Source organism: Hippopotamus amphibius, chromosome 16 (assembly GCF_030028045.1).
Source record: "Hippopotamus amphibius kiboko isolate mHipAmp2 chromosome 16, mHipAmp2.hap2, whole genome shotgun sequence".
Taxonomy (NCBI): domain Eukaryota; kingdom Metazoa; phylum Chordata; class Mammalia; order Artiodactyla; family Hippopotamidae; genus Hippopotamus; species Hippopotamus amphibius.
The window spans coordinates 49,220,969-49,231,360 of record NC_080201.1 but is presented as its reverse complement, the minus strand read 5'-3'; the positions used below and the strand labels follow the sequence as shown (position 1 = coordinate 49,231,360).

Sequence of the window (10,392 nt, the reverse complement as noted above, 5' to 3'; positions counted from 1 at the left end):
GGCTCCCGGACCCCGCCCATACCTGAGCCAGGCATGGCCACGGGCTTCACGCCTGCGCAGCAGCCAGCCCTCGCTACAGGCGGGGAAACTGAGGCCCGGGGCGGCCGGGGCGGGGCCGACCCCCCTGCGAGTCGGAGCCCCCGCCCCCGGCCGGCCCCGCCCCGGCCCGTAAGAGCTCCCCCGGGCGCGAGGCGAAAGCGCACAGCTCGGCGCCGGGGCCGGGGTTAGGAACGCGATGGCAGCTCAGCGGCTGGGCAAGCGGGTGCTGAGCAAGCTGCAGGGTTCATCGCGGGCCCGGGGGCCGGGGGGCAGCCCTGGGGGGCTGCAGAAGCGACACGCGCGTGTCACCGTCAAGTATGACCGGCGGGAGCTGCAGCAGCGGCTGGACGTGGAGAAGTGGATCGACGGGCACTTGGAGGAGCTGTACCGCGGCAGGGTGAGGCAGGGAGAGGTGGGGGGCGCAGGGGGCGTTCGGGGCCAATAGACCCCGGGTCCGGACTCCCTATGCCTTTGGGCCTCTGGTTGCTTGTGCTCGCGGGTGCAGCCTCGTTCCCACGTTAGGACTCACGCTCCTGGACTCATGGGCTCCGCCGTCCACCCTCCATGGCACTCCGCTTGTGCACACACACACTTGGGTCCAAACGCCAGGGGGGACCAGGGGTTTAGCATATGGGAGGTGAGGAGGCAAACTCGGGGAGCTAGAGTGGCCATATCTGGAGAAAGGGTGGGGGGAGGGGGATGTCTTACAGCCAAACATAGACATGGTGACAGGGGAGATACAGCCACACGGAGCTGCACAGCAGAGGAAGCATCAGCATTCACGGACGTGCAGTGACGAGCTCTGGCCACTCGCAGACACAGTGACAGAAGCAACAGCCACGCACAGACTCCCAAGGACACAAGCTGGGGTCGCTTACAGATCAACCTATGCTACAGCCACAGGCTCTCACAGTCACAACAGCACAGGCCACAGCCATAAGCAGACACAACACAACCACTACACCCACACAAAAGGACTCCAGTTACAGCTGTTCAGAGATACACACAGCACAAGCTGTAGTGACTCGCAGACGGTACAAGCTACAGCAGCTTCCGCCCGACACCCAGTGATTCAAGTAACCACCAACCATTATCTCCTACAAGCAAAAAGCGATAATCACTTGCAAACATGATGACAGATGCTGCAGCCACGCACAGACATAAAATAACAGAAATTATAGCTACACCCAGACAGAAAACCGCGTACGCGATGCGCACCTCCGGACATACGATGGCAGAAACTGCAGCCGCCGGTGGACACACAGGGCATACGCTACAGCCTCCTGTGCTGTCTCCTGGGCTACAGACAGACACGACATTTCACTCAAGTCCCTGCTTGGAGTCACACTGTGTACAACACACACGTGCTGCAGAGCACAGTTGCAGGTACACAGACACACAGGACGACACATGCTCCTCAGCACAGCGGGAAGGTGGCAGAAGCCACGGCCCCTCACAGTGACACGAGGTTCCTCTGTTCTCAGACGCATGTGGGCTCACGCTAGTGGTAGGTGACATCCTCTGAGGTCATCCTCAGACAGTGGGCACTACAGCTAGCCAGACCCTCAGGGACACAAGCTGTGGTCACTTACTGATCCATAGATGCGACAGTGACACATGACGGCGAGACAAACACAGCTAAACCAGAGCCACCCACTGCCCACCCGTAGGCCCCTAGGCCCCTGTACAAGCCGCGTACGATGTCACACACCTCTGCGCCCTCACACCATCCTGGCTCCTTGGCATCAGGCTCTGGCTCATACACAGAGACTCACACAGGCGGGGAACACACTTACAGACACTCCATGCCACACGCAATCCCCAGACCACCTAGGCCTAAAGCCCACAGTGGAGTCCGCAGGACTGCGCGAGGGAGGAAAAAACATCTGTAGCCTCTGGGATCTCTTTGCGCAGACAGCTGGGTTCTGTCCGCCTCAGGGGTACTGAGCCAGCCTGCATTCGGCCCTTTGCCCCAAGAGGCCATCCAAGGGTCCGCCTCCTCGCTGCTCAAAGTTGGGCTCCTGGCTTATCCCACCCACCCACCTTGGGAAGCCTCCTGGACTCCAGGGTTGTGCTTCGGCCCTGGGGCTGACCCAAGCCCCGCCCTCCCTGCCTGTGCCCTGGGGCAAGGGGCCGCCCCCAGCAGACTGTAGCTGCCAGCTTCCCTCCCCTGAAGTTAGTGCTTAAACTTCTCCTTGAAAGGACAGAGCCGGCCCCTCTCCTGCATCCCAGAATCTGGCATTCCAAGACTCAACCAGGCCTGTTTCCTGCTGTGGGAACTGGAGCCAAGGCGAGAGACCCATGCCAGGCCCGAGACTCCCGGGGCCCAGGGGCCAGCATCCGAGCTGGTACAGACGCCTGGGCTTCTGTCAACCCATCTGTCACCCCTCCCCCCAACACCCAGATGTCCTGCCTTGGCGGCGCTGTCCCTGACTGCCACATTATTGCTCCAGAACCTGACAGCTGGGCCCTGGGGCCGCTGGGGCGCCTCCAGGGCTCTGGACAAAGGCAGAGGAGGGAGGGGAGAGGGACCCTGACGGCCCCTCCCTCTCCGCCTTAGGAGGCAGACATGCCCGATGAGGTCAACATCGATGAATTGTTGGAATTAGAGAGCGAAGAGGAGAGAAGCCGGAAAATCCAGGTAGGTAGAAGGGAAAGCCGCCCCCAGCCCCCTACCCTGTGCCTCCCTAAAAATCGTATCAATAGTTAACATGTTTCTTGAGCACTTCCTAAGTGCCAGGCACTGTTTCAGTCGCTTTACACTTAGTAACTTATTTAATCCTCACAAAACCCTCTGAAGGATTTAGTGTCTCCATGTCACTATCATCGCTATTATTATCTCCGTTTTCCACTTGAGGAAAATGAGGCCCAGAGAGATCTAATCACTTGCCCTGGGTCACACAGCTCAGAAGGAGCACGGCTGGGAGTCAGAGCCAGGCAGCCTGGCCGCCGTGTCCTTGCTCTGCTGGCCTGTGCTCTCCTAGAGGCAGGAAATGCTGTAGGACCTCTGGCCCACTCTGGATCCAGCACTGGTCCTGGTGATGAGTTTCTTGACTTAATCCTGCCCCCAGTTGCTCTATAAGGTGCTCAGGCCTTGTTCCTCCCTTGAAGCCACATGGGAAGTCCACTTGGAATCTGACTGCCATTTGGCTTCTTGCCTTGGGGCTTTTCTTGGGAAATGGGCTGGGCTGGAGGGGCGTTGGTGTTGGTCATTTACTACTTTTTTTTTTTTTTTGGGGGGGTGTTGTTTAGGGACTCCTAAAGTCGTGCACAAAACCCACAGAGGTGAGTTTTCTGTCTCCCATTCCAGGCCCTGTTGTGCCCCCTGCACCTTCATGGGGGAGGGGGGACCACGACGGGCTCCCAGGAGGAGGAAAGAAGCTGGCCGTGCCCAGGACCAGCGAAGGGAACTCTAGGAGCCCTGCCTCTCCCACAGCCCTTTTCTCATCTCCAGTGGTGTCTTTTATCTTCCTCTCTCCTGTCCCCTCTCTTCCCATCTGCCCCCAGGGCTCCATTATTGCCTCCCTGCTGACACGCTGCCCCATCTGTCTCCTATTTCTGCCTCTGCTGAGCTCTGTCTGCCCGCTCGCCTCCCTCCGCCTCTCTCCCCGGTCGCTGCCTCCACCACCCTGGGGCTCCCTTCCCCACCTCTCAGGCCCCATCCCTGCAGGCCCTGAGCGGCCCAACCCCTCCCACTTCCTTCCCTGCTTTAAAAGGGAAAAATATTCATGTTTCTTTAACCAGCTCTGGGCTGCCTAAGGGACAAACGTCACTGTCTGTCTGCCCTGAAGCCGGCTCAGGCCTCTGTCCCTGGAGACCCTGCTGGTAATCTCTTGGCTTGAGAAATATTTTGATGTCCGTCTGTGGCTGTTTCTTCCTCTGTCCCTTCTGTTTCTCCCTCTGTCTCTCTCTCTGCATCTCTCTTTGTTTCTCTCCGTCTCCGCATCTGTCTTGGTCTCTGCCTCTCTCCATCTCTCGCTCCCTGTCTCCCATCTCTGTCTCGTTCTCCCCCTACCCACCGCCCCCGACCCCCTGCCCCGGGCAAGTTCTTCTCCATCTGTAGCCTCTACCCCTCCTTAACTCCACTTTCATCCCCTCTCACTGACCAGGAAGCAGGAAAAAAGAGGGGCCCAGGTCAGAAGAGCTGGGCTGGGCAGGGGGTGCCCCACCCCTCCCCATGTCCTCAGCACCCTCGCCCTGTCCTCAGGACTTCGTCCAGGAGCTGCTGGTGAAGCTGCGAGGCCTCCACAAGCAGCCAGGTGCCCGCAAGCTCAGCCCCTCCGCTGACGGCAGCCTGAGCCCTTTTCAGGACCGAGCTCTGTGACGCCCTCCATCTCCCCGCAATGCCATCCTGGCTTGTTTATAAGTTGTATTTAATAGTTCTGTAACAATAACACTGCGTGCCTGTTTTTCCTCTCCCTGGTTACTGTGGGCTTCCCTGAGCTCCTCCCCCCACCTCCCTCTCTCCTGCTGTGTCTCCGCATGTCCCAGCACCCGCAGCTGGCCCAGACAGATGGAGAATCACTCCTCAGCCAGAGAGCATGAGAACAGGCCCTGCTGACCTTGCACCCCTGGGACTCACATCCTGTCCTCACCTCCCCCAGCCTTGGCCCAGTCCCAGCTAGCAGGGCTTCAGTGTGTGGGTGACATGGGGGCCTCCTGTGGGGAGGACTGCCTGTGGTCCCTGGGCCGCAGGAGTTGCACAGGACTGAATGTGCCCAATGTGATCACAGCGCACCGGGAACAAACCATTCATCCTCTCCATAGATTTTATTGGGCACTTATTGTATGCTTAGCTGGCCCTTGGTATTGAGGCCACAAAGATGAGCAGAAGATGGTCCCTGGCTTCAAGGTGCTCACACACTGGTGGGGAAGAAGGGCCTGTGGGCAGGGGGTTAGAGCAAAGTGTGCTGAATGGTCCAATATACTTGGAAGCTCAGGGAGTGGGAGGAGCTGTTCACTCTTGGAGTGGTGCATAAATCTAGGAGTGCTTCTGGAAGAAAATGATGTTTAGGCAGGGCTTTGAAGGATGCATAGGAGTTTGTGTGAAATGGGTACCCATATTCAAGGAATCTGAACTGGTGGGTAGAGGGATTGACATTGAGGCTGAGGCAGGGAAGATACCAAATAATCGGCAGGCCCATCTGTCAATCAGAATGGACAAGTCCCCAGAGCTGGATTAGGGAAGCCCCCTGGCCTGGGGTATGCTCATGCTGGGAAAGGGAGGGCCCTGAAGGGTCTCAGGGGAAGGGCCAGGGTATCAGAAGTAGGTAGTGGCTATTTACCAAAGACAGTGGACATATTTCATTATTTTAACAATAGTGGTCCCAGCTGTATACTGGGACACAGTATTGTGATTCTGGATCAGAAAATGGGGTGGGGCTGTTGTGGCTGTGCTTAAGACTGGGGCTGGGCCAGAATTAGGGTATCTTCCCCCAAGGGCAAAGCACATCTCCCATCTCACCTCTGTTGCCTAAAATTGGGGCCCTGACCCCCATGCCCATCCAGTGCCATCCAGTAGCCCTGACGGGATCAGGCACCATCCCAGGGATCTAAGCTCCAGTCTGGCAGGAAGAGAAGCCAACCCCGAAGAAGAAGAGTATCTAAGAGCACCTGGTCTGTCCAGCCTTTCAGGTGACCTTGCTCTCCCTGTGCAGACAGACCTCAGGCTTCCAGTGACCCCTCCCCTCGACACAACTGGATAGAGTGTAATGGAGGAACCCCTCCTCCTGGCATCCAGGTAAAGCCTTGGGTGTGCCATGTGTTGGGCCTCTCATTTTCCTCATTTGGAAAATGGGGACTTCACAGATGAGGTAATTGAGGCTTAGGTTAGTGATGTCGCTTGCCCAAAGTCACTCAGCTGGGAAGTGGCACTGGGTTTCAATCCCAGGCATTATGACTCCTATTACTTCTACACTACAGTGCCTCTATGCACCACAGCAATGATTGCTATTCTTCAGTGGCAAAAAGAGGGGAACTAATTCATACTAAGGTGTTAATGACTGCTGGCGACTCTCTGAGATAGCCTGTCTAAAGGGCAATACAATTTGACTGAGAATAAGGCTACAACAAAAGGATTGGGAAGCAGCATACCATGGTGGGTAAGAGCATGGACTCTGGGGTTAGTGCCTGGATTCAAATGCCATCTGTCCTACTTCTTAGCTGTGTGGTCTTGAGCAAGTCACTTAACCTCTCTGTGCCTCAAGTTTCCACATCTGGAAAATGAAGATGATAATAATAATACCTATCTCCCCAGGGTGGCTGTGAGGTTTAAATGCACAGATCATAGACCAGTGCCAGGCACATAGTAAGCGTTATCATCAAACTTATCATTGTAGGCAGTGGCTGGACCATTAGCTCCTCACAGCCACCAAGATGTCCCTTGGGAACACTGAATCACAGGCCCTCTGTTAAGGAAAAGCCACAATGGACACAGTGTACCTGACCCACCACCCTTTGCATAATTGTCACTCTCACCTCCTCACCCTGCCTCCCAGGGTCTGTGATCTTGTTTCCCACTTAGCAGCCAAATAATGCTTTTTCTCACTCTATTTTTTATTTATTTTTTGGTTGTGCTGCGCGGCTTGCAGGATCTTAGTTCCCCAACCGGGGATCGAACCCACACCCCCTGCAGTGAAAGTGTGAAGTCCTAACCAGTGGGCCACCAGGCAATCCCTTCTCACTTTAGTCTCCATCCACCCTGCTCCCTCCGTGGGCTTCAGATGAGAAACCAAATTCTCCCCCTTCACGCTTCACCCCCCTCACCTGTCATCCTTCATCCAGCTCGACTCCTTCACCTGCACTCCTCCCTACCCCACCCCCTCACTCCCACGAGGCTCTTCCCCTCCTGGGCCCTCAGATGTTTCTCTGCCCGGAGCACTCTACCCAGCGTCCCCCATCGTTTACATGTAACTCCAAACAGGTGTCCTTGAGCCCCTTATCTAAGGAGCCACCCTCTGTCACTATCCTGTCACAATAATTAATTTTCTGCACGGAATGTATCACACCCTGAAATTATGTATTAGTTTATTGTCTGTCTACCTTCCCGCACCTTCAGAGTATTAGCTCCTTAGGCACGGCTGTACTGCTCACGTCTGGAGCGGCGTTAGCGATACAGTGGGTGCTTGCCCGATAACAGTGCCTCCTGGTGGCCACATTCTCCGCCCACAGTAACCCTCCTCGACTAGACGTGAATCCTTAGCGCCCCCTCGTGGCTATGCGAGTTGTTTTACACTACACCCCAACGGTCAGTGACTCCAGGGCTGGTCGGCAGGCATCTAATTAAGAGCTGGCCCCAGAGGTAGCTACTTCAAAGCACTCACTCGTCTTTGATCAACACCAGAGGCTTTGCTAATCAGAAAGATAAATATTAGAAATGAGATCGCATCGATAATATGATTGGTATTCATACATGGCTAAAACGTTTTAGAAATACTTCTCACCTTCATTTCACAAAGGGTGTATCATGGTTGATATAAGTCTACAAGAATCAATATCATTTCACTAATACTGTAATAACCAATTAAAACATAATTTAAAAAACTGGTTTCCCAGTTTCTGCACCAAAAAACAAAACAAAATAAAAACAAACAAAACTCGTGTGGTATTCAATAGCTACAAAAACTATAGTTTATCTGACAACTTAAAAACACATATGGCCTTGATGGAAAAAACATTAATGTGCCGATAAAGGATATAGAAGATAATTTGAAAAAATGAGACTATCTATTCCTTTGCATATCTTAATATTATCCACACGTCAGTTCTCTCCAAATTAGCCAATAAATTCAAAGCAACCTTGGGACTTCCTTGGTGGTCCAGTAGTTAAGAATCTGCCTTCGAATGCAGGGACTATGGATTCAATCTCTAGTCGGGGAAGTAAGATCCACATGCCTTGCACACTCTTAAGCCCCTGTGCCTCAACTACTGAGCTCGCGCTCTGGAGCCTGTGGACCACAACTAGAGAGAAGCCAGCGTGCCACAAAAAAAGATCCTGCATGCCGCAGCTAAGACTTGAAACAGTCAAATAAATATTGTATTTTTAAAAAATTCAAAGCAACCTCAATCAGAAATCTGGATGGATTTTTTGAGATACTTGGTAAAATCTATTCTGAAATTTGCATGGAGGAATAACATAACATTTGTACATAATATGTACAAATAACTAAGTCAACATTAAAGAGGAAAGAGAGGAGGACTTGCTCTACCAAATATTAAGCCGTATTGCAAAGACATAGTAATGAAAACTGTGGTATTGAGGCAAGAGCAGATGAAAACAGCAAAGGAACAGAATGGACTCACAGGCAGACCCTGGAGAGTGTACAGGGACTTAACAAAAAGATAGCGGCGGCACTGCCATTCCATGGGGAAAGGATGGATTGTTCATTGTGGTATTGGGAAAACTGTCTTCCTATATAGAGAGGGAAGAAAAAGATCCTTACCTCACACCATGCATAAAGGTAGACTCCAAATGAAATTGAAATCTAAATGTAAAGAATAAAACTACAGAGTTAATAAAAGAAAATGGAGAACATCGCTGTGACATGTCCATAAACTTTTTGCTATAGTTTCCATCAAAAGGTGGTGTCTCATTCCCCTTGTCTTGAAAACAGAACAGCCTCAGTGACTCACTTCTCACCAATAAAATGTGACAGAAGTGATGCTGAGTGTATTAGTCTGCTCAGGCTGCCATAATGAAAGACTATATAGACTGGGTGCTTCAAACAGCAAATATTCATTCTCTCACAGTTTTGGAGGCTGGGAAGTCTGATACCAGGAGGCCAGCATGGTTGGGTTCTGGTGAGGGTTCTCTCCCTAGCTTGCAGACAGTTACCTCCACACTGTGTCCTCATATGGCAGAAAGAGAGAGAATAAGTTCTCTGGTGTCTATTCTTATAAGGGCACAATTCCCGTCAGATCATGAAGGGCCCTGCCTTCATGACCTCATCTAACCCTAATTACTTCCCAAAGGCCCTGTCTGCAAATACCATCATATTGGAGGTTAGGGCTTCAATATGTGGATTTTGGTGGGACACAAAAATTCAGTGCATAACAGTGACTTCTGAGGCTCGGTCATCAAAGCCTTCAGCTTAGCTCTCTTGGGATGCTGTTTCTTAGAATCCACTTGCCATGCTGTGAGGAAGTCCAAGGCATACAGAGAGATTTGGTGTTCTAGCCCACAGCCAGCATCAATTGCCAGGCACATAGTGAGAAAGCCTGGAGTGACATGACTCCAGCCCTAGACACCATCTGGCTTCAAAGGCATGAGAGACCCAAGTAAGAACCGCTCAGCTGAGCCCAGTCACTCCCAGAACCATGAGGGATAAATGTAATAAATGCTTGCTGTTTTATACCGCTAACATCAGCACAGTTTGTTATGCACCCAGTGATAACAGGAGTAGTGAATTAGGGGTGTGGAAAGACTCCAAAAAACAAAATTTCAAAAGTATAAACCATAAGGCAAAAAAATTGATGAATTTGCTCACATCAAAATTAAGAGTCTCTTTTCAAGGAAGGACATTTATAGATGAAGTTAGTATTTAATGGACAGAATGAGAGAAGATATTTGCAACTTTTAAAACTGATGAGTGGGGATTTCCCTGGTGGTCCAGTGGGTAAGACTCTGAGCCCCCAACGTACAGGGCCCAAGTTCCATACCTGGTGGGGGAACTAGATGCTGCATGCATGCCACAACTAAGAGCCCTCATGCCACAACTAAAAGATCCCACATGCCACAGCTAAAAGATCCCACATGCCCCAACAAAGATCCTGCACAGCCAAAATAAATAAATAATATTTTTAAAAATTTTAGGGGCTTCCCTGGTGGCACAGTGGTTAAGAATCTACCTGCCAATGCAAGGGATACAGGTTCGAGCCCTGGTCTGGGAAGATCCCACATGCTGAGAAGCAACTAATCCCATGTGCCACAACTACTGAGCCTGCGTTCTGGAGCCCGAGAGCTGCCGCTACTGCAGCCCACGTGCCACAACTGCTGAAGCCCTCACATCTAGAGCCCGTGCTCTGCAACGAGAGAAGCCACAGCACCGAAAAGTCCATGCACCACAAAGAAGAGTAGCCCCTGCTCACTACAACCAGAGAAAGCCCGCATGCAGCAACGAAGATCCAAAAGCAGCCAAAAGAAAAGAAAAGAAAAGAAAAGAAAAGAAGAGAAAAGAAAAAAGAAAGAAAACAAAAGAAGAAAAAGAAAAGAAAAATGGCCCCCCAAATGTTCATGTCCTAAAACCCAGAACCTGTGAATGTTGCCTTACACAGCAGAAGGGACTTTGCAGATAGGATTACATTAAGGATCTTGAACTCAGAGGATTGTTCTGAATTATCCACGTGGGCCCAGTG

At 52.1% G+C, this 10,392-nt stretch overlaps 1 protein-coding gene across 2 annotated transcripts; it reads left to right on the top strand.

Annotated features, from left to right (window-relative positions):
* PPP1R14A (protein phosphatase 1 regulatory inhibitor subunit 14A) lies at window positions 1-4,433 on the top strand. 2 transcript variants are annotated; one of them, XM_057713203.1, is made up of 4 exons: window positions 14-436; window positions 2,600-2,680; window positions 3,292-3,324; window positions 4,247-4,433. In XM_057713203.1, exons 1-4 carry the CDS (start codon window positions 236-238, stop codon window positions 4,361-4,363), a joined length of 432 nt encoding a protein of 143 aa, XP_057569186.1. In that variant the 5' UTR covers window positions 14-235; the 3' UTR covers window positions 4,364-4,433. The 2 variants fall into 2 exon arrangements, with proteins under 2 accessions (XP_057569187.1, XP_057569186.1); XM_057713204.1 differs by lacking the exon at window positions 3,292-3,324 and having other exon boundaries at window positions 1-436.
* The last annotated feature ends 5,959 nt before the right edge of the window (window positions 4,434-10,392 follow it).